The sequence below is a fragment of the Abramis brama genome, assembly GCF_963993115.1.
Source record: "Abramis brama genome assembly, chromosome: 20".
NCBI classification, from domain to species: domain Eukaryota; kingdom Metazoa; phylum Chordata; class Actinopteri; order Cypriniformes; family Leuciscidae; genus Abramis; species Abramis brama.
In genome coordinates, this window is record NC_139982.1 from 24,033,288 (window position 1) to 24,058,283 (window position 24,996).

Here is a 24,996-nt window from a genome sequence, read left to right on the forward strand (position 1 = left end):
TCCCATAGTTCCACTCTCCTTCATAGCATCATCAAGCTTCGCCTTTGTTATGGTTTTGAAAATGCGACCTCTGGCGCGCGAAGAAATTACAGATTGTACCTTTAAGAGAGCAACATTTTATAATATATTATTATTGTTGTATTTTCTTAATTTCGCATTCTCTGAACTGTTATTTAGTGTTCTCTATTTGACTACTATTAAACTAAAAACAATATAAAAAACGTCTAAAAATTTAATTTGGCACAAAAACAATGAGGGTTTTAGAATAACTTAAGCTGACAATATATCAAACACCCTAATCGAATCTGTGCATCGCTTTTAATGAACCGTCTTTACGAACTGAATTAGCCTAATCGAACTGTCCGATGCTAAAAGAAATAACGTTACTTCGATATCTAAAAACTGTTAAAACGCTGTCTCGTTATATAATTCCTTCGATCACCAACACAACAGAAACTTACATCAGTGTAATAAATCAACGGGGGGAAACAACTCATATCTTTAAATACTGTAACGTTAACCTATAAACATTTATGTATGCATGTAACGTTAGAGCCCTATTCCATCTAACATCTACGTAACTCACCCAACGCAGAACATGCTCTTCAATAAGATCCTTCATTCATTTATATTTCATCATTATTTTGGCAAAATTTGCAAGTTTCTCTGCACCTAATGTTTGATGCACTACTAAAAGCTGTTTGGCTTGAATGGTTCTGATTTGATATTTATGCGGAAAGAGGTAACTTTCTTTTAGCGTTGATACTTTTTCGGCCGCATTTTGGTCAGAGGCAAACGACGCTGCGTCATTTTAACATCGATTCTGATTGGTCAGTTTGGTATGAGGGCCTTCTCTTCTAATGTATGGCTACCGCGTGTAAAATAAAAATAAAAGTAAATATATTTACAATATATGCATCTGAGTTATGCACTTTAGTTGGTAAACTGATGAAAAATGTTAACTTTATCAGTTTCTGGTTCAGCTCAGTTTCCCACTGTCTCTTCTGACAAAAAGCCACTGAACCGCTGAACCGATTCACTAGAATGAATCAGACTACGGTATTCAACCTATGTATTCAACCCAACATTAGGACCGTTTAGAATGATCCGATTCAGTACTTTAAATTTGACTTTCAAAATGAGAAAAAGTGCCTTAAGGAAGAACAATTCAGTAGAATTAATTGGATTTCAAACGCTAGGCTACATGAAAGAGAGGATCAGTATATAAATCAGACTTTCAAACTCTACACGAGGTGCGCTTATGAACTGATTCACTAGAATAAATTGAACTTTCAAACGCTTTATATGACTGTTTGAACAGATTCTCTAGAATGAATTTCACCTCCAAATGCTGAATACAGTGTGAGTTGGTAGGCTAACTGAGAAAGCACTGTTTAGGTGCATTTGATATTTCCCTCCACATTGGCTAGTTGGAAAAAGTAGCCGGTATTTGAAAACCAAGCTAGGCCTTCTACTTTTTATTTAGTTACTCCCCAACACTGCAGCTATGAATCAGACAAACTGAGTCCTGGAATCACCTACTGGGCCTGCTTGTGTACATAAATCGCTTAGAAGCCTGAAGTGGAAAGTGTGTGGCTGCAAATCCAGTCTTCTAAAATCCTCCTCTCCGCTTCTTATCTCTGTGGGACACAGGATAACAGAGAGCTTCCAACCCCATCCCTGTAATGGATAGATCACCACAGCCTCACAGCTGCAGCTCCTATTTGCTATACAAGCAAAAATCCTTGACCGGCACGCTGAAGATGCCTTACAATACTGATAATGTTGTTTGTCTCCTAATTACAGTTTTCTGGAGGCAATTTGACTGAGATATTTTATGCACAATCACAACAGCAATCAACCGCTTTGTGTTTTGAATGTCGCACGTTGGTCAAAAGCCCCCCTAAATGCTTCTGAAATGAAAAGAGCGCTCTGATGTATTTATTAGGACTCTGAGAGGAAAATCACATCTTGACATGTTGCTGAAGTACAGTATGGTAGCAGCAAAGGCAGAATTTGCTGAACGGAGCTGTCAGTGAACGTCATGTTGAAAGCTGAGGTGGATATCCTGTCTCTTGACATCTCCCAAACTTAGCCTTTGCTATACAGTTTCTGAAGATAACCGAAGAGAAACTGTCATCATGAGATACAGTTTCATATCAAAACATCAGGACACAAAGCAGAAAACATTTTGAAACCGGAACAATCGCTGAACATACTGATAAAGCCACTGGACGCTGCAGTGGTTGGGTTCGGGCATGTCTTTTAAAAGTCTCCTGATACTTATCAAGGAAGATACAATGGGTTCTGGCTCCGGCGGCCCTGAGAAGTGTCACTAGTGAAATCGGTCTGTTCTGTTGCTATGGAGTCGCAGGTTGGAAAGCCCATGAGACCATCGCTACCCAAGCAGTGGATGGGAGAAAACCTGAAACTGCGCATAATGTGGCGTGTCTGAATAATGCTGACCTAAAAACTCTTTTAAGAGGCACATAAATTATTGTCAAAACTCCTAGAGGATTTTAAGTTCCCAAGGGATGCTGGAGTCACTTTAGCTTTGAATTTTACAAACATAATTTTAGGAGGAATTTAGTTTTCTTTAATAAACATTTCTAGCTTATATGCAGATAAATAAACAGTCACCCATTTTCCATTTTGCATCACTTGTCTTGCATTGTCATTTTTATTAGTTATAGACTGATACATTGGATAAACCAATAAATTGGCCACTATTTGACCATTTTGATATCACTTTGTATCACTGCTCTTTCTTAAAATGTGCTTGTCTATGTTAAAGACTGATATATTCACTAAACTGATAAATCAGCCACTATTTGGCCATTTTGACTAGCAACATCTACCAATAATAATGTTAATGGATAATGGATAATTTGTGCAAAAACTTTTTTTGTAGGGAAAATTGATTTCCGTGTATATGTGTACATCTAAATTACTATAACTTTATTGGTTCCCCTGAATAATTGATTCTTGGTCGTTCAGTGGACATATATTTCTGAATAATAACCGTTGCCCATGGCAACGCTGCATTAGTGAGTATGTTTCCTAGCTGCATGTGTTCCTTAAGTAATATGATAAAAGAAAAGCAAATCAATATTTCACATCCCAGTATTTGCAGTATTTAAATGTTAAGTATCTAACAAGGAGTACTAGTCAGATGGTCTTTGACAAAATAAACCTCCTCAATATGTTAATTATCCCTGACTTTACATTATACCTACTTGTCACATATATATCAGCCACTCTGCTCTCTAGATATCGGTTTAACCCTTTAAAACCCCGTATTGGATGACTATCTCAGCCTGAAGCTTAAAAAGTTTTTTTGTTTGTTTTTTTACTAAATGATAAGATGGAATCAAATGAGTATTTCTCAACTAATTTTACTGATTGGATAGTGTGCACATCACACATAGCCTATCAAATTGAGGTAGCCTATCAGATGAGGTGTTATTTCCTTTCTTCTTCTTGTACAGTATACTGAGGTCTCTTTAACTTTGGGCATCGTCTGTACTTCCTAGTGATCTACCGACATCATTAAGCCAACGTTTAAATGATCGACCTCACAGAAAAAAAAAAAGAAAAAAAGAAAAAAAAATCCAAGTCCAAATTAATATTTATGTCTAAACATCCTTTCAGATTCTATACATCCCAAGCTTTGACTATAGAAGCATAAGAAGCGTTTCCGATCAGTATTGAGAAACAGGAGAAGTTGCCAAGAGCTTGTCCATCAGCAGCCTCACATCTCCAGCATCACAGCTCGTCAAGTGTGGGCTCTGTCCGGCTATACAAACTTCGGAGTTCCTTTTTTTGCCTTTAAGGTCAAAAAACCTACAATGAAAACTGTATTTTGTAATGGGGAAACTATAGGGACAAGAACGGACGCGTACTGGAGAGGAAACAAAGGTGCGTACTTACAGCATCCGGCGCACTTTTTCCTTTCTTTGGCTCTTTATCCTTTGTCCAAAAGGATAAAATTCTCCGTAGAATCGCTCGGGTTTGTCGAGTAGTCCAAACAGAGAAGGGAGTGACCCCTTTAGCACTTCTTCAGGGGAAGAGGACTGTGTATTCCGCATGTGTGGACAGTGTTAAATGCGCAGCATCGACCCGAACGCGCAACACACACACACACACACACTCGCAGGGGAGGCAGGAAATATTTGCGCTGGATTCAGGGGCTCTTCTAACACTAATGCAGGCGGAGCCACAGTCCCCCAACTAACACACCTGCATCTAGCGCCAACACGTTTGAATTGTTTTTTTTGTTTTTTTTGTTTAGCATTTACGAGTTAAAAAAAAAAAAAAAAAAAAAAATTATACGTTTGTTTTAAAATTACTATTTCATGTTGGTTCATGTAAATGTTTCAGGATTGTACTTAAAATAGACCTTAAGTAATTTAGCATATTCCCTCTAGACAGATGTGAGTCTAATGAACAGACAGTCAGACAGACAGACATAGATAGATAGATAGATAGATAGATAGATAGATAGATAGATAGATAGATAGATAGACAGACAGACAGACAGACAGACAGACAGATACATAGATAGACAGACAGACATATGGATAGACAGACAGACAGATAGATAGATAGACAGACAGACAGACAGACAGACAGACAGACAGACATATAGATAGACAGACAGACAGACAGACAGACAGACAGATAGATAGATAGATAGATAGATAGATAGACAGACAGACAGACAGACAGACAGACAGACAGACAGACATCGATAGATCGATAGATAGATAGATAGATAGATAGACAGACAGACAGACAGACATATAGATAGACAGACAGACAGACAGATAGATAGACAGACAGACAGACAGACAGACAGACAGACAGACAGACAGACAGACAGATAGATAGATAGATAGATAGATAGATAGATAGACAGACAGACAGACAGACAGACATATAGATAGACAGACAGATAGATAGATAGATAGATAGATAGACAGACAGACAGACAGACAGACAGACAGACAGACATCGATAGATAGATAGATAGATAGATAGATAGATAGATAGATAGATAGATAGATAGATAGATAGATAGATAGATGCATGAAACATGATATCAGTCGTCTCATTAGTAAAGATTCTTGAGGTTAATCAATAAGTTGATTCAGAATGTTTGTTGTATGGCTGCTGTTATACAGTGGGTTATTGAGCACCACATCCGAACTGAGCCAAACTCGAGAAGATTGCAATGTTCTGCACTAACAATGAACGTGCTGCATTGTGTGCGAAATAAAGGAGCCGCAAAATAAGATTTTAATAAGCATGAATAGATTTCATAACGGATCTGAGCCTCTTTTTCTCTTTCGTCCCCTCCCTGTTTCCCCATCTCCCTATTTTCTCTCTCTTTCTCTTGTTGTCTAGATGCATTAATCACTGTAACCTCCTGTCTCCACCTTCATTTGTCTTTGATTTCTCCGTCAGTCAGAAGTGGGACAGCATCTGCAGTAACAAGTCTGTCTTCTTAACTCTCTCCTACTGTACACCCTTTACAACCCACATCGTCCAGAACCCACAAAACTGGGTCTCCGTGATATAATTGGAAGCTGGGGAGTGAAGACATTTACTGATTCCAAACCTATGAACATCTTTCTTCTGCAGAACACAAAAGAAGATATTTTGAAGAATGTTGGGGGTCCAAGTGTTGTTTTGAACGCTATTTACTTATATAACGCTATTTAAAGCAAGTTTGGAAAGGCATGAGAGTGAGCAGATTGTTTTTAGCTGAACTATGCCTTTAAGTACATACAGTGTTTGAATCTTTTTTTTTTTCTCAAAAGCAGATTACAAATGTGCGAATAATATGTAACAGGATGCTTCATGAGGGATTTCAAGGTTATTTAGACTAAGTTCTAAAACAAACTGTATTCATACTGAGTCAATAGTAGAAGCAACTGCAATAGTATTCTTTACCTCACATCTTTTTGCCCTAGATTGGTGGGTTTCAGCTGTGAGACACAGTGTTCTGTTGCTCAGCCGGAGAGTATCAGCTGTGCCTCTGGCCTACATTAAACTGACCTGTTTTCTTATCGTCATCATATATTTAGGGATATTGATGATCACTGCAAAAACCCTCAAGTCTGCATTATATAGGTAGATTAAACAGGAGTTATGATTCATACGCCTATTGGCGATCAAATGACATTATAATGTGGTTTAGGCAGGTTTGACGTAAGTTATTTTGCATAAATTCTTAGGCAAGTTACACTGCTCTCAAGGGTGTTTCATGGGTAATATCACAGCAGCAAGTCTGCCATCCGGTGGCCTCGGTGAGGAATGATCTCAAACCTGAGAGCTGGAGAACGTACTGTCAGTTTTAGTGTAAGAAAGTGCTTTATATACAAAGAGAGATGTGTTGAAAATATGTAAATGTATTTATTGAACAATTTATTGTGGCTGTAGGCTTGAGTTGTTGTACAGGGGGACTTGAAACAAACGTCTGCAGTACAAACACAAGACGTGACACGGTGCAAAGACTACAAGGAGAGTCCAGGACAGAGGAGAATGAGAAGAGGAGGGATTTAGAAGCACTTCCTGTGGACAATGGAGGGTCCGGCCTCCTCGTACTCGTCTTTGCTGATCCACATCTGCTGGAAGGTGGAGAGGGAAGCCAGGATGGAGCCACCGATCCAGACGGAGTATTTACGCTCAGGAGGGGCAATCATCTGTGGTGGACAATGGAACATTTAATTGCCATTATAAATAATAACAATCATAATACAGTTTGAAACACATTTTGAAAAATTGAAACAATTTTCACTCAGATATAAATAATATAGTTATCGTTCTAGTTATTGTTCTTGATGTGAACAGGCCTTTAGTCCAAAATGAACTAGTCCTAAACTGTACCTTGATCTTCATGGTGCTGGGAGCCAAAGCTGTGATCTCTTTCTGCATCCTGTCACCGATACCAGGGTACATGGTGGTACCACCGGACAGTACATTGTTGGCGTACAGATCCTTACGAATGTCAATGTCGCACTTCATAATGCCGTTGTAAGTGGTCTCATGGATACCAGCAGACTCCATACCTACAGACAATGTCATTTAGATGATGAATGGGAATGGATTATACATGAAACATACTTACAATTAAGTAGATTCCATATAGCATGCTAATTCAAGTGCAGATTACATAATAGCGCTGATTTCATTAAGGGAAGAACTGCTGGTGAGCCACTGTCCTATCAGTTCTATTGGATAAGGAAACAGTGATTGATGTACAATGTCAAGACTAAGAACCCTGTACACCATAAATAGCCCGTCAGCCTCTGGCCATATACTGAAACGCTCCTAATTAGTTCCTGACAAAAGGTGATCCGTCACTGTGTCACCTCTCTTAAAAGTGCACTGTAATGTAAGAGATATCGCTTCAAAATGCAGCTGTTTGAATTTTTCCCTGTGGGAATCTTGACCGCTTTGCTGTGTCTGTGGAAGGTGGGTTTAACTGTGTTGCTGCACATAGACTGATGTGCTGCATGTGCAAATGATTGAGAATTATTAATAACATGAATTTTTCATCAATGGGAAACTAGGCTTGGCAATGGCTCAAAAGGGAGAATATATTTTGAGAGTGGGCTTAGTGGTTCATTGTAGGCCCCGTTTTAGAATGGCTAGAAACTTGAATGAATAATTGATTAAAAAACAAGGCATAATGTAGGGATATTCAAAGCTTGTCTATCATTAAGAAGAAACCTAGTCTAAAATCCTAAAGGAATGTGAACATGATTCTATGGAAGCCCTATTTTCTGTCTTCTCAAGAGCTACATGATTATGCCAATTAATTCGTTTTTGGCTGACCAGAAAAATAATGAACAAGGAGAAAATGTAGTCGTGCTGATGGGAAAGTAACCATTGGATTACTATATGAACATTATAATTTAGATCAAATCCTACATAAAACAAGAATCCTCTAAAAAATAAAATAAAATTTAATTAAAAAATAATTATTTCCTACTGGAAACTGCTGAAAATGCTTAATTAAACTATTTTTATTTTAAAATAGTTATATTTGTATTTATTATTAATATTTTATTTTATCTAAACCTAAATAAATAAAATACACTGTAAACAAGTTGCTGCATTAAATCTGTAATACAATCGACTTGGATGTTTAAGTCGTTTTAACTTAAATTACATTAAACTGACTTTAAAAAATTAGTTTAATCTTGTATAACTTACATTAAAAAAAATGGAAAATTGATTAACTTATTTTGATGAGTTAAAGCAATGTAAAAACATATGCTGTCAACTTAGGATATTGATCATATATATTTTTTTACAGTGTAAGAATCATCTAAAAATAAAATAATTATTTTCTAATGGAAACCGTGAAAATGTTAGTCTTTGTTAAACTATTTTTATTTTTAAATATTATGTTATATTTTTATCATTTAGATCTAATCCTAATTTAATGAAGTAAGAATCGTCTAAAAATAATAATAATAATAATAAAATAATTACTATTTCCTACTGGGAAAAGTGAAATTGTTACTCTTTATTATTTTTTATTTTATTTGACTGTTAGAGATATTAGGAAAAAAACTAAAACATTTTTGTTTAAATTATATCCTATAGCCTAAAGTTTCAAGGATTCATTCCGATAGTATTTTTGACTAGGGAAAGAAAACCAAGAAGAACCCAGAACCAAGAAGTACAAAAAGGAAGCAATTATTCAAACGGACTAATAAGAAACTGACCAATGAAAGATGGCTGGAAGAGGGTTTCTGGACAGCGGAACCTCTCGTTACCAATGGTGATGACCTGGCCGTCGGGTAACTCGTAGGACTTCTCCAGAGAGGAGGAGGAGGCGGCGGTGGCCATCTCATTCTCAAAATCAAGAGCCACGTAGCACAACTTCTCCTTAATGTCACGAACAATCTCCCTCTCGGCTGTAATAGCGAGTTAGAAAGGTATTAAAATTCATTTAGTGGTAGTACACAAAGTAGTACAGCAGCTGGTAGCTACAGTTCGCTTTTCGCAGTTACTAGTGTTGACCATAAGGTGGTGCTGTTTAGCTAATGAAGATATCACTACAGCGTAAACGGTAGGCTACATTAAGAAGTCTTACGATACGTATAAAATAAGCAAAATTTTACATTTGAGATACGGTTTATTATCTATTACACGAATAAATTCAAATTTAACCGTCTATCAATTATAATGTATGTAAAAACTGCAGAAAGAGTTAAATTACCAGTGGTGACGAACGAATAGCCTCTCTCAGTCAGGATTTTCATCAGGTAGTCAGTCAGGTCTCTGCCGGCCAAATCCAGTCTCATGATGGCATGTGGAAGTGCGTAACCCTCATACACGGGCACATTGTGGGTCACACCATCACCAGCGTCCAGCACAATACCTGGAACAAATAAAAAAAGCATGAAAAACCAAACAGATGCAGTTTAAAAACAACTATAGTCAATGTAATGCTAACCTGTGGTACGGCCAGAGGCGTACAGGGAGAGCACAGCCTGGATGGCCACGTACATAGCCGGAACGTTGAACGTCTCAAACATGATCTGAAATACAGATAGAAACCAATTATTACCAAGTATTATGTACATAATACTATTAATGCCATGATTGTAAAGTCTTTAAAAGGGCTTGCCTGGGTCATCTTCTCCCTGTTGGCCTTAGGATTAAGAGGAGCCTCAGTCAAGAGGACGGGGTGTTCCTCAGGGGCCACACGGAGCTCATTGTAGAAAGTGTGGTGCCAGATCTAAGACAGTAGTATTGTATTTTTCATTACATATGGAGAAACACAACATATTTTCAGTTTATAAGGTTTTAAGATGCAGTCACTTTTACTGTTGTTTAGCAGACTTTTGTGGACAAAATCTATGAGGTTCTATTTGTGCCAAAAAGCAATCGACTGCTTTGTACCATACATTTGTTTATGTCTACAGTTATTGCATACTTATTAAGATAAGTCTGTACACTTAAAAAAATGATACTTTAAAATAACTGAATTCAGTGGTTCCAGTTCCACACAACAAACTTAGTTTTTATTAACATTAAAGGTTTATTTTTAATCTGCAAAATCCCTGTGTTGTGACAACACAACTGACATAGGAAGAATCTATGTAAAATAGTTATGTCCAACCAACTCAATTCAATCACGTTGCTGTAACTTAAACTGGTTATGTTTTCTGAACATGTTTTGTAAAAACTCTGAACAGTATACAATTTTTGTATTTTTTTTTTGAAAGACTATTTGTTGATAGGCATGTTCTTTTTTGTTTCATCTTGTTCTGTCATCTTTCAAAAATTACACTACGTTTGTCTACACTACTGTTATTGCTGTTGTTTTATTTGTCATCCTTCCTGGCACTGCTCTCAGTGAACGTACTGCAATGCATTTTACAGATATACAGGTAAACAAATAGAACGTTTAGATTTTTTTAAAAATAATGAGTCTTTAATGAATATTATGACAAAGATGTATACCTTGGGACAATAGATTTATTCATTTATAGAACAGAAAAATAAATGCATCTAAAGGTTTTAGGAAACTCATTATTGAAAAAATCCGAAACATTCTATTTGTACACTGTAAAAAAAATATTGTTGGTTTAACTTAAAAAAGTAAGTAACCTGGATGCCTTAAAATGTAAAAAATTGAGTTAATACAATGAAGGAGATTGGTTTAATCAACAGAAACTCAAAATATTATGTTATCTGAACCACATAAATTATTTAAGTTGATTTGACAAAAAACAATCATGACATTTTTTTTTACAGCGTATCTGTAAAATGCCTTGCAGGACCTTTACTTAGACTTATAAAGCATAAAACTGAGCTTTTTCTGGAATTTCACGTGAAGGTCTGACTAATTTGCTGTGGTGACCAACAGAAAGCCGCTTTGTTTGCTTCTTACATCTCTATGCTATTGACAATAGAAAATTAATTTTTCCGAAATTTCGTTATCGTTACTGCACTTTTACTCCTTAAAAGTGAATAATTCTAAGGTCTACCTTCTCCATGTCGTCCCAGTTGGTGATGATGCCATGCTCAATGGGGTATTTAAGGGTGAGGATGCCTCTCTTGCTCTGGGCCTCGTCTCCTACATAGCTGTCTTTCTGACCCATACCGACCATGACACCCTAAAGGAAGAGACCATAAAACAATCCGTCACAATCTACACATTCAGGGTGACCTTTTCGCCTCAACTTAAAAATTGTCAATACGTTTGATTCAAATAAGCACTTGCATTCCTTTTCTAGAGTGCATGTTTGATGATTAACATGAGAAATAAAGACTGATGCTAGCGGAGTGTCGTCTTTACAGGTCAAGGGTCAAAGTCTAAGTACTGTGACTTAAGAGGTGCTTTACTGAGTGGATCAAAGTAAGGCTAAGCCCCAGATGGCATCAGTGAACGTGGTGGTCTCACCTGATGGCGGGGTCGGCCCACAATGGAGGGAAACACGGCCCTGGGGGCGTCGTCACCGGCAAAGCCGGCCTTCACCAGACCTGAGCCATTGTCGCACACCAGAGCGGTGGTCTCTTCCTCGTCACACATGTTTGCTTACACAGCTGTTGTTTGAACACCAATGGCACGGGGAGCAAACACATGAAGCCCGTTAAAAAGCAGAAGGATTTTCTCTTGCCTAATAAATGCTTGTCTTTGCTTGTTGAATTTATGTAGCACTTGAAGCTAAACGTAAATGATTCATCTTCTGTGCTTAAAAAGAGATTTCTGACAACTTGTATTATTCAGTCCTACCCTCCCTTCGGCAGACTCGCAATGTGCTATAAATAATAGATATTTTATTATTATTTGATATCTTGAGTAGAACATAAACAGTTTTATATGCATGTAATATTTTTATTGTGCTGCTTCTGTTGTTACAAAGATGCAAAATGTTCACTGCTCTACTGTGTATGTACCAAATAATTCATTAAAGTATTAATTATTATACTGTATGACTTTATTTCTTATGCAGAACACAAAAGAAGATCTTTGAAGTGCTTTTTGGGCCATTCAGTGAAAGCCACTGACTTTCAATATACACTACTGTTCAAAAGTCTCTTATGTTCACCAAGGCTGCATTTATTAGATAAAAAATACAGTAAAAACTAATATTGTGAAATATTATTACAATTTAAAATAACATTTTTTATTTTAATATATTTTAAGATTTATTTATTCCTGCGATGCAAAGCTGAATTTTCAGCATCATTAATCCAGTGTCACGTGATCCTTCAGAAATCATTCTAATATGCTGATTTGATGCTCAAGAAACATTTCTTATTATTATCAATGTTAAAAACAGTTGTGCTGCTTAATAGTTTCATGGAAACAGTGATAACATAGTGTTTTTTTTTTTGATGAACAGCAAAATAACAGCATGCATTTGAAATAGAAATCTTATGTAACATTATAAATGTTTTTACTGTCACTGTTGACCAATATAATGCATCCTTGCTAAATTATTGCTATTGCTATTATGATAAAGTATTAATTTCTTTTAAAAAAAGAATAAAAAAAAGCTTTCTGACCCCAAACTTCTTAGCAATAGAGTTTGGATGAAAACAATTCTTCAAAATATATTATTTTGTGCTCCACAAAGTCATGCAGGTTTGGAACGACATGAATGCGAGTGCCGTAGATGATTAGAATGTTCAGTTTTGGGTGAACTAAGACAACTATCCAAAAACTAAGCTTCGCTACACTATCTGCTGTAGTCCAACAAACCATTTAACATAAAAATCCATTGTAGTACACTCACCCGGGAGAGCTTGCACAAGAGGCCTGGAAAACTTGCTCCCTCAAGAGCGGTAGAAAATAAGAGAGTGAGCGTCCAGTTCACCTGCTCCCATATTTATACAAGCCGTGTCACCAGGGCTTCAGAACCTCAGGCCTTTTTAGGACACATTACAAACCTACATCACTCAAAGGTGGGCCGTCCCATGTGAAGATGGGGTATTGGATTGGGTCTCACAATGGATACTGTCGACAGACAGTTGCATTTAATATTAGAAGATAATTTATGGCTCTCGAGGACAGCGTGGACTATTGTTGGAAAGAGAGGTTGCCAGTTCACTGGGAGAGAATGGCATCCCAGAGGCCGTTATAAATAAGACGCCATGCATTGGTCATAATGGACGAATGGCCATTTGTCTGTTGTCTGTTATCTGTCAGTTGTGAGGAACTTCTAGCTGGCCTTCAAAGGAAATGCGGATTGTCGCCCCATATGGGTGTGGACGTTACACCGGGAACCAAAGCCTACCAAATGAGGAATGATTATCAGTGTCTCTTCCTAAAAGAAAGTCATGGCCTCTAGGAAACTGTCAATGTGCCACACTTTGTGATGTTTGTAAGGCTGTTGTTTGTGTGGGAGGTCTAACAATTACATGGACACAAAAGCGACTTGATTGCATAGTGTCAAGAAAACGGTATTGTGCTATTGACAATGGCACATGGTATGTTGATTTTTTTAACTCCACAAATCCCGTTTTTTATGTCTTAGACATGTTTGATCAACTATTGTCTATTAACATTCAATTAACCTAGCATAAAAATAACTAGTTTTAAACACATCAAATAGTGATTATGGCCTGTCCCAACTTTAAACTCTAAACTTTAATTCACTGTGGAAAAAAATACTTTTAATTATGAACTTTTTTTAATGACTAACAATATATTACATAAAATCAGCTAAATATAATATATTTAGCAGATTTTATAGCGTAACCAAGTGATAACTAAAACTACAATTTTAGAAGTAAAAGCTAAATCAAATTATGAATATGAATAAATATTGTCAAAAATTTTGAATAAATATATAATAGGCTACTATACAAAAAAAAAAAAAAAAAAAAACACTACTGGGTTAAAACACTCAACAATTGACTTCAATTGGTGGAAAGAAAAGCAAATGGTTTTTATTCCACTTTCTCATTATTTTTGTCAACCTTCAACCCTGTTATCAAATATTTTTTTGAAAATGATACATTGTGCTTTATGTTCAGTATGTCCACATTATATACATTATATACATTATATAATATATAAAATATTGCATACCAATATATATAATATTTATGTCAATACACGTGTATATATATATATATATATATATATATATATATATATATATGAAGAGTTCAGATGCAAAAGCCTCTAAGTGCCATCTGAAATTTTCTTCTATAATGATCATTTTTATCAAGCTCGTATATTTAAGTTCAGTAATTTCACATAAATGACAATTAATAGGTCATTTTCATTGCTATTTAAGTGAAATTACTGAACTTAAATATACGAGCTTGATAAAAATGATCATTCAAGAAGAAAATTTCAGATGGCACTTAGAGGCTTTTGCATCTGAACTCTTCATATATGTATGGGTCTGACAGGGCCTGAACCCAGTAAATGAGCCTATACCACTAGTAAATATATTTCTCATGCCAAAATGGCTTTTATTTGAGGTCATAACAATAACACAATCATTGGATCACTTGTATTACGTCTTAAGGTCAAATGTTAGCCAAAGTTTACATTTTCAAAGGCAGCCGGCCATTTGCATTCTTTAGCTCACACTGAGATAATCCCAGTCTCTCTCGTTTGACTCTCCAGAGGCCTGAAGTTTGGCCACGTGTCAGTTGGAGGCCACCCAGTAACGCACAGTAGCGACAGCCTGCCACCTGGCCTTACATTCTACTAGTGACACACTGACAGACTCACCAGCATTGACTGTAGATGGTAAAACAGCCACTCGCACATACATGCGCGCACACACACACACACACACACACATTTATAAGCTGCTTTCCTCACGGGGATCAAAACATTTCAATATTGCCAAATTTTGTCGCCATAACATAGGGTTTCCCTGAACCACACACATATTTGCTCATGTTGTTATCACTGATACTATTTTCTCTTATACTATTATTTTAAAGGAATATTCAAGGTTAAATAGTTGAGTATTTATATCATCAATGGAATGCCAGTGAAAAAGCAGAAACATACATCGTTTGCCTCAGACTTCCATTGTATGTACACTGTAAAAGCATTTTCTGTTTGTTTTACACACTGCAGATGCTGTCAATAAAGCTCAAATTATAACCTGAAATATACATTTACATGCTGACTGGAGCTTATGATTATAGAGCAGTATATACTGTGTACTGCCTGCTATTTAAAAAAAAAAAACAGAATGCAAAACTACACATTATGCACCAATAAATTATTAAACCAATAATTAGTATTATTCAATAAAAATTGTATTAATTTATAAAAAAAAATCACGTTTATCATGTTTAATGGTGTCCAGTTATTTTGGAATTAAAAAACAGAACATCTGAACATTTGCCAGTTAGAACAAATTGAGTTAAGCTAAATAATGAATGACTGAACAAATTAATAAATAAAACTAAATAAATAATAGACAAAAATCAAGAGTCACAGATATTCTATTTTATATATATTTGCATATTGTCCACAATACATGTACATTTTATTTTACAGCAGAAATATTACGAGTATTGCTATTCTAAACATAGTCACTGTATAAATATACTTTGACGGTATGCTGTTTCTCTAAGTCCAAATGGCCCTAAAGGGACAACAGTGGACAGCAAGAATGTTGGTACATGTGTTTGTACCCAAACAAATGTGCAAATATGCCAACAGCAAGTTAAATAAAGACACTCACTGCAGGATTGCATGCAATATTCAACGATAAAAAAGAACTGCTATTGAGAAAACTGCTGTGTTCCCAAATGACTGACACTTTACTTTAGAGCTGTCACATGGCCGTTTCATCGGATTAGAGATTCAGCCTTCCTAGCAACACAGACTTTACACATACAGTACTTCACACATGCACACACACATGGCTCCGCCAAAAGGTTTTGTCATGTCTAACTTCTGAAGATTTGACCCCACGGTAAAGCCACACACCTGTGTTTACTCACACAAGAGCCAGGGTTTCTCTAGTGAATAAACATCATTTTATGGTTCCACATTTAAGAGCTTCTGTTGCTGTTGGATCATGTGACCAGTCCTCTCTTCTGCTGCCACTGCCTTTGTCTCATAGCTGAAATGCCTCCTCACTAAACATAGATGCATCCGTTCTCAATGGTGCAATGGAGTTCAGAATGAGTTGCACAATGAAGAATATTTTATTGTTTAAAGGTTGCTCAGTTATGCAATTGTTAACATACAGCAAGACTATGGAGTAAATTTTGGGGGAAAATACATTTCTTTTGATCACACAAAATGGAGCACAGTTTGTAACATTAACATGCTATACTAACCCTAATTGATGAAGGTGCTGTTAAAGTACAGTGTCCCCATCACTGCACTAGGGAATTAGGGTGAGCTCCCCCCAACTGGCCTCACTAACACCTTTTCCAGCAGCAACATGGTTTTCCCAGGAAGTCTTCCATCCTGGTACTGACCAGGCTCAACCATGTTAAGCTTCAGTGGGCAACCAGTCTTGGTCTCTTTAAGTGACTTTGAACGTGGCATAGTTGGTGCAAGAAGGGCTGGTCTTTTCATGCACAACCATCTCTAGGGTTTACAGAGAATGGTCTGAAAAAGAGAAAATATCCAGTGAGCGGCAGTTCCATGGGTGAAAATGCCTTGTTGATCCCACAGAGGAGAATGGCTAGACTGGTTTGAGCTGATAGAAAGGCAACAGTAACTCAAATAACCACTCGTTATAACCAAAGTTTGCAGAAGAGCATCTCTGAACGCACAATACGTCAAACCTTGAAGCAGATGAACAGCAGCAGAAGACACACCGGTGTCAGATAAGAACAGAAAACTGAGGATACATTTCACATGGGCTCACCAAAATTGGACAATAGAAGATTGGAAGTCATTGCCTGGTCTGATGAGTCTCGATTTCTGCTGCGACAATCAGATGGTAGGGTCAGACAACATGAAATCATGGATCCATCCTGCCTTCTATAAACGCTTCAGGCTGCTGGTGGTGTAATGGTGTGTTTGATATTTTCTTGGCACACTTTGGGCCCTTTTGTACCAATTGAGCATCGTTTAAACACCAGTCTACCTGAGTATTGTTGCTGACCATGTCTCTTTATGACCACAGTAGACCTATAGCTACTTCCAGCAGGATAACGCCACTCAAATCATCTCAAACTGGTTTCTTGAACATGACAATGAGTTAACTAAACTCTAATGGCCTCTACAGTCATCAGATCTCAATCCAATAGAGCACCGTTGGCATGCGGGAGATTCGCATCATGGATGTGCAGACGATAAATCTGCAGCAACTGCGTGATGCTATCATGTCAACATGGACCAAAATCTCTGAGGAATGTTTCCAGCACCACAAATAATTAAGGTAGTTCGGAAGGGAAAAGGGTGGGTATGTATGTATGTATAGATAGATAGAAAGATAGATAGATCTAGATAGATTACAATCGTTTCCTGTTTTGTTGAATATTAACAGTGTCATTATAATACTCTGACCATGTCTCTGCAAAGTATTTAATATCTTCCTTGTGACTGGGAGAACTACAGTATGTCAGAGAGAATTTTAATGTGCTTGTTATGGTGGGCCAGGAAGCCACATGAATTTTAAATAAACTGCCAGGAACTGCTTCAGAAGGCTGTTAAAAAGATATGCTAAAATAGATCTGTTTTAAGCTCTGCGATGCAACAGAAATGCTTCTGAAATTAGATTAAAATCGCTTTAATCCTTCAGGAATACCGAACCCCAGTTACAGAAAATGAGATGCAACAAGCTAGAGTTATTTTGTAGTGATATGCAGAACTGCAAAATCATTCACAAGTCAAAAGTTCAACAATTCAGTGACTTGATTTCTATTAGAAGTGGCAACAAATCACCTTTGAACTTGTAAATGAGTAACTTAAAGTAATATGCAGCATAATTAGTTTAATGGGTTTATTATATTGATGATTAGTTTAATAGAAAACTATCTGAACAATTTGAAATTACACTTTCCCTGAATACAAAATAGGGCCTGAAATTCTATACAAAACATTTGTAATTTTTCTAGCAATAAATATTAAATCCCCCCCTCTCTCTCACACACACACACACACCATATCTAGATGATTTATAGGGGTTAATTGTGGTTCAGTCAGAGCATGAGCTTCATTTAGGCTTAAGGGTAAAAAAAATGACATGGCTTGAATTATGTCACTGTTAAGAATAGTTCATTGCTAAGCACCATGTGTGAACACATCGCATACTGGGAGGCACCATGCTGGCGTAAATCTGTCTTCCAATTCAGGTCGATAAATCATAGAAAAACAATGTTTATTTATGCGTATAAAAGATGCATGCACATGCATGCATGTCCTGTGTGTCACATGTCCTGTAAACTCGGCATATGTGAACTCATGCAGACATGAATGATAAATGCTCTTCTGGCTCCATGCTGGGTTTCCTACAGAATTCATTTGAATACAGCTCTTATTGGAGCATATACTGTAGATTCTTCCACAACTTCAACAGTCATGAATAATAAGCTTTAGGCATTCAAGCATTTTGTTCCATCTTTTACTCAAACAGTCCAGCCCAAAATGATCAATATTGCAAGGTTATGCTCCTCAAAATACGCATGACATTTGCACACTGAATAAGCAGTTTGTTACATGTACCTGATAAAAGAAGACTTTGAGGCATTTACATGACAATACAAGCTGTAATCGGTGTATGATCCTGCATGTAAAAGCACTCATTGTTCAAAGTATCAAACAATCAGGTAACACTCATTTGCTAAATCTTTATACACTGTACAGTTATGGTCAAAATGATTGGCAACCCTGGTAAATGTGTGTGTGTGTGTGTTTTCCAAAAAAAAAAAAAAAATCAACACAGAAATGTGTCACTGAACACAAAAGGAAGCTTCAGCTATGATCATCCCAGTCCCTGAACTGAACCCTAAAATGATTGTTCATCTATGAACACACGATTCATGCTCCTTAAACACATTTTTGGGTAATTAAATCCATCCTCCATAAGAATACCAGAATCATCACCACACTCTGAAAATGTGACGGAACCCGCTTTTACACATGCAGACTGGTTGAACATCAATGTGATCAATGAGGCACGTATTCGCTTGTGACAGAAGGCAAATATTTTCTGACCTCTAAACCAGGTCTCTCCCATTTGCAGACCCCAACCTTTGAAAGACTGTAAAAGGGCAAGCAGGTTTTGGCCCATGGGCCTTGACCTTAGATTGAAAACTCATGAATCTTTCCCCCAGTTTTCCCTGAACCAAACACGTGCATTAGTGTCCAGTTTTAGGAGGTCCATAATCCAGGCATCTTTTTGTGCCCCTTCCATGAACTCTGATAGGGATATTTGACCTGTGGATGAAGAGGAAGACTGTTTTTAATTAATTCTTGCATCATCTGCTCCCTCTCTCCCCGTCCACTGACAGGCTTATTTTAGCAACAGTCTAAGCCTACACATTATATAAGGCTGTTTATTCATCTATGTGCTCCTGTGGATTTTTAGAAAGTAAACATAATTTTCACACACTCATGAGTTTAATTTGTCAAGTTGCATCAGTGTCCAAATAGAAATTATCACAGGAGATTTCAGACATTTTCCTCAAGCAACAAATATCATTTCCACCACAACTCAAATGATGTAGGCCTATTGGGTGTATTCTGTGATATAAACTGGGATGAACTGGAACGCTGACAGTGAGCCAGACCCCAACACCCAACATTAGTCCCTGACTTCACTGATGCTCTTGAATGGAAGCAAATTCTGACAGACATGTTACAACATCTAGTGGAAAGCCTTCCCAGAAAAGTGAATCCCTACCCTTACAAAATAAAAATTATGTGATATGTATTGCATAACACATTTCCACTTGTGAAACTAGTGCTTATATTTTTCAATATACTGCAATATATGCATTGACCATGTATGGATTCATATATATATATATATATATATATATATATAAACAATTTTATTTTATATTTTATCTCACTTTATTGTTTGCACAGTTACACATTTGATATATGAAAATATGGATTTAGTGTAAACAAATATTAAAAATGTTGGATATTTGGACAATTGGATGTCTTGTTAAAATCATGGTGGGCGAATTAGATTGTATATGTGTGTGTGTATATATATATACACACACACACATATACACACACACATATATATATGAAGAGTTCAGATGCAAAAGCCTCTAAGTGCCATCTGAAATTATCTTCTAGAATGATCATTTTTATCAAGCTCGTATATTTAAGTTCAGTAATTTCACTTAAATGACAATTAATAGGTCATTTTCATTGCTATTTAAGTGAAATTACTGAACTTAAATATATAAGCTTGATAAAAATGATCATTCTAGAAGAAAATTTCAGATGGCACTTAGAGGCTTTTGCATCCGAACTCTTCATATATATATATATCTCAATATATATTTTCCTTAGTATATTTTCAATATACATTAAATAATGTAATATACTGATCTTTCATATATAAGGAAAATATTTTCTTTGCGTAAATGAATGGCTTGAAATAGAATGCTGAACAAGTTGTGCTGTTTGAATGTTTACATACTTTTGGCAACATGTTCATCTGTTTACCACAAGAAAGTACATTTTTGGTCTTTAAAGTCCCCCTGCAGTCAAATCATCTTTGATTTTGAAGTTTTTTCCTGAGTAAATATTTTATTTGCTCCTTAACATAGCTTGAATGGAACTCTATGGAACTCTACACTATACATGGACATAAGAATATGCAAATTAGCCCCGCCTCCACTCACTCACAACAGCTCGGACTACCTGATCCACTGGATCAACTGTAGTAAACGCTACACAATGGCAAGTAGGAATATTGGTTTAATCCAGCCATATATGTTTGAACCAGAAACTGATTCAGAAGAAGAAGTACGAATTATACAGGGTCGCCTACATGTCAATGTATTAAAGTATTAAAGCCAATGGTAATGTGCTTTATGTATCACTCTCTACAACGTCGTACACATAATGGTAATTAATATGATTATAGAAAATCAGAGGAGTTGACGGGATTGGTTACATGTTTGTGACGGACGGTAGGAAACAGGCGGTTTCAAACTGTGTTCTTTGGTTCACTGCAGTTTTAAGGAGAAATTACTAGCAATGGTGTTGACATGAATTTGCACATGGTTTGTCTTAAAGGGATAGTTCACCCAAAAATGAAAATTCTGTCATCATTTATTCACCCTCATGTTGTTCCAAATCTGTATGAATTTCTTTCTTCTGTTGAACTTAAAAGAAGATATTTTGAAGAATGTTGGTAACCAAACAGTTGATGGACCCCATTGACTTCCATAGTATTTATTTTCCTAATATGGAAGTCAACGGGGTCCATCAACAGAAGAAAGAAACTAATACAGGTTTGGAACAACTTGAGGGTGATGACTGGAAAAAAAGACTGGTAGAGTGATGACAACATTTTTATTTTTGGGTGAACTCTTTAAAGCATTTCTTTAAAGCATATTAAAACACCATAGTCATATTACCAACATTTAAAGACTTGATTTTAACCACAGGGGGTATTTAAATATATTACTTGAGGAAGGAAAAAATCCACTTACCATCTTTGTTTACATCCAAAATTTCGAATATCCTGTCACAAATTTCATTGAGTGTCATGTTGATGTTGTTTTTCTTAAGTTGACAAATGATCTAGAAGGAAAAAGCGAGACACTTTTTAGGCAAGGTAATACAAAGATGACAATGGTGAGAATCAAGACCACTCTCACCTTTATAATACGTCTGACCTCTTGTTTGTCCAACTTTCCATTATCATCTCTGTCATAGACTTTAAAAGACCATTTCAATCTGTCCTCTAGGTTTCCTCTCAGAACCAGGTGGACAGCTGCTACAAATTCCATAAAGTCTATAACATCATCCTGCAAATGGACACAAATGATTCTCGGCTGATGAGCTGATCACATATGCACATAATCACAGCTTATGCATAGAAATTGCTGCTTTGCAATCACTATTCAATTTTTTTAAGTAAATGTGCACTTAAAAGTTATAAATTATGTAAAAAATACTTGAACTTTTAAACTCTTGCGCTTACCTTGTTTGTGTCAAATGATTTGAAGAGCGTTTCCATGTACAAAGCCTCATCTTCCGATGTGCTCTGAACTCCGAAGATCTTGCGGAACTCATGAAGATGCAGGGCTCCACTTGGGCACTCTCTCATGAATCTGGTGTAAAGAGGCTGGATATCTGATAGCTCCAATTCTTCTTCATCATCATCACTTTGAATTTGACCCATCTTTGTCCAAAATGTTGATCATCTGAAAATAGCCACGATAACTGAAGCAAAAGTGCCGCGCTGCATTCTCCTCACCGCTAAACTGACATAATCCACTTACAACTGGAAACGTGTTGTCTTACTATAAACGTACTGGTATTTTTGGAAGGAGTAAATCTCATTTGCCCTTTGATCTGACGTGCAGAATCCTTAGGATGAGAGTTCACCATCTAATATATGAGAAATCTAATATGTCGAGTCAGTTCTAAATGCCTTAAACTAATATATATATGTATATATATATATATATATATGTATATATATATTACTTTAAGGAATTTAGAACTGACTCGATATATTAGATTTCTAATTATTTTCTCTAAATATATTTAATTCTAATTCTTGTTGCATTACATTATTTGTTTCTACATCCTTTGTGGCTTGCATCCATCTATACCCATTCACAGCACTGAAACTTTTATGTACTTCTGTGTAGTTGGCAGCACAAAAGAAGTAAAAAATAAATCAAGCCTCTCAGCCTCTCGTCTGAGTCTTTCTAAATGATTAATAAATTCTCTTAAATGATTGATTTTTCATGAAGTCATGGCTGATTAAATAGGAGGGTCATTATACTCAATTACACCAGTGTCACAAAACGCCTTGCGTGACTAATATAAAGTTAAACCCTGACCTATGACCTCACTCTTCTTGATTGCCTTTCTGTAAAACATATGGTTTCACTGGGGGGTTTAAAGGGCTAAACCATTCTCACCATTCTTACCTTTCCACTTTCTGAATCCACTGTCCTAACAGGACCTTTTAATTACAGCGGTCTATAAATACAGCCTTTAACAGGTTAAGCTGAGTTTCTCAGTTCATAGCTGCATTCAGACGAGAGGGAAGACATTTGTGTTTTTTACATTGCCTTGCAAAAAATTGCATTAAAACTGGAAAAGGACTTTACTGTTGACATCATGAATGAATTATTAGGATTAATAATGCATGACCTACAAAGAATATGCATACTTGGAAAGAAAAATGATGTGTCAAAGTGAATTTAAAATAAATACATATTTGGAGTATTTGTTGCTCTTGAAATTATATTGATTATTTATTTGTTTGTTTATTTTTTGAAAGACTGGTATTATATTATCATACGCCATATGGTAAGAGTAACATTATAATTTAGTTTTTGCTAAACAGGTCAAGTCCATTAATGCCCTCTTTCCACAATATTTATGAACACTGTTTGGCCTAGATGGAGAATCACATCAATTTCACCTCCGGTCAATAAAACCCAAATCCAGCCCCGTATCACCTCTCATCTTCTTTTTGATGAGGTGATATATTATTGAGCAGCATGTAAGAGATGTTTGTCATGACTGAGAGTGGAAGGTTTCTCACCTTTTCTCACCTGTCATTACTGGCAGCGTAATCCTCCGCTTTGAATCACCACAATCCCACACGTTCTTATCATTTTATGTAACGTTAGGCTAACATAAATAAATTAGTGTTGCTAATATGCGGCATGGACTAATTTGGGTCTGAACAAATGTGCTATACTATGCTAACTATAGCATATACTGTATGGTGGTTATGGCCTGGATACATTTGACAAAACCGCAAAAAGGAAGCCTTAATCTATAAAAACGAGTTAAACACTGTTAAAGTTAAACACTGTTTCTACTCTGTTTTTGCTGTTTTGTAATCATTCAAACTGAAAAGGCCCCAAAAAAGTCAAATATGACACACTTAGGCTATATCATTCACTTGTGGTTTAACTATGAGAGTAAAATCAGACATAAAAATGTTTGTTTTAGTCCCTAATCAAACATTTACTGTGGTATATTCAGTCAAAATAGCATAGTAACCGCAGCTCTTCAGTCAGTGAGTATAATCAACGCGCTGCTGCCCCCTATCGACCAGCAGCTGAACTGCACCCCCGAATTCCGTAAACATCCCCAACGTCACTTCCGCTTGCATTGAAAAACATAGCAAACGCTGTATTTATTTCGTATTAAGCGCTATTTCCATTTCCATAGTCTTGTGCGTCTCCATCAATATTGAAGTGCAGAGACGTCCTTTCTAAAACTGTATTAATAGCCTTAGTTATGAAGGTGAGTGGAGGATTTTGTTTGTTTTGCGTGACAGTATTAAAGCCAAACCTGTTCTTACCTGATTCTGCACGAGCACAAACTGTTGAATTTTTAAAATCAGAAGTATTTGCATACGGGCTTTTTTGTTACTTTGCCATTAAATGCGCTTTAGTCGGATAAATGTTGTGTTATCTTGCTCTGATAATAGATAAACGGGGCAGCTGACAATGAGTCGATTCCTAAAAAGGGTCTAATATTTCATCAGCATGATAATGCAAAAACCACTGTATGAGCTATGCAGTATCACTTTTATTTATTTTTGCAACCATAAAGTTTATGATTTTAGCTGTATAAGAGGGTGTAAAAGGGTTGTCAGGGAAGAGATGATGATGATGATGATGATGACGACGATGATGATAATGATAATTGTTGTTGTAATTGGGTCATTCATGTCATGCAGTACCTTTTGCACTCTATAATCTTTCAGATATAAATATACTTTATAATTTAAGGAAGTATTTATATCAATGTGTATAGTGTATAGTATATTTTTTCCTTATTTAACAACTTGCCTCAATTTAACAAAGTTCACATGGAATTATAATTGTAGAATTTGCATTGGA

The 24,996-nt window shown here is 36.3% G+C and overlaps 4 protein-coding genes across 5 annotated transcripts in view; 1 reads left to right on the forward strand and 3 right to left on the reverse strand.

Moving 5' to 3' along the window:
* Positions 1-4,268, reverse strand: part of shank2b (SH3 and multiple ankyrin repeat domains 2b) — a 99,204-nt gene extending 94,936 nt beyond the window's left edge. Inside the window, exon 1 of the mRNA XM_084094168.1 lies at positions 3,931-4,268. The gene's annotated coding sequence lies outside the window, so the exon portion shown is untranslated. The remainder of the gene's footprint in view (positions 1-3,930) is intronic.
* Positions 4,269-6,397: 2,129 nt separating this feature from the next.
* acte1 (actin, epsilon 1) lies at positions 6,398-12,877 on the reverse strand. Its single transcript, XM_084095356.1, has 9 exons — positions 12,771-12,877; positions 11,432-11,574; positions 11,016-11,144; positions 9,650-9,760; positions 9,476-9,560; positions 9,239-9,400; positions 8,742-8,933; positions 6,892-7,073; positions 6,398-6,707 (listed from the first exon to the last, which is right to left on the reverse strand). The coding sequence occupies exons 2-9, from the start codon at positions 11,558-11,560 to the stop codon at positions 6,564-6,566; spliced, it is 1,134 nt and encodes a 377-aa protein (XP_083951482.1). The 5' UTR covers positions 11,561-11,574; positions 12,771-12,877; the 3' UTR covers positions 6,398-6,563.
* Positions 12,878-15,445: 2,568 nt separating this feature from the next.
* Positions 15,446-24,639, reverse strand: guca1g (guanylate cyclase activator 1g). Of its 2 annotated transcripts, XM_084094734.1 has the most exons (5): positions 24,453-24,639; positions 22,098-22,320; positions 21,772-21,921; positions 21,604-21,694; positions 18,536-19,357 (listed from the first exon to the last, which is right to left on the reverse strand). In XM_084094734.1, the coding sequence occupies exons 2-5, from the start codon at positions 22,296-22,298 to the stop codon at positions 19,236-19,238; spliced, it is 564 nt and encodes a 187-aa protein (XP_083950860.1). In that variant the 5' UTR covers positions 22,299-22,320; positions 24,453-24,639; the 3' UTR covers positions 18,536-19,235. The 2 variants fall into 2 exon arrangements, with proteins under 2 accessions (XP_083950859.1, XP_083950860.1); XM_084094733.1 differs by lacking the exon at positions 24,453-24,639 and having other exon boundaries at positions 15,446-19,357; positions 22,098-22,402.
* The window catches only part of LOC311070716 (transmembrane protein 263-B), a 34,051-nt gene continuing 33,295 nt past the window's right edge, over positions 24,241-24,996 (forward strand). The window contains exon 1 of the mRNA XM_084094735.1: positions 24,241-24,394. Coding sequence (XP_083950861.1) covers positions 24,389-24,394 — 6 coding nt within the window. The 5' untranslated portion in view covers positions 24,241-24,388. The remainder of the gene's footprint in view (positions 24,395-24,996) is intronic.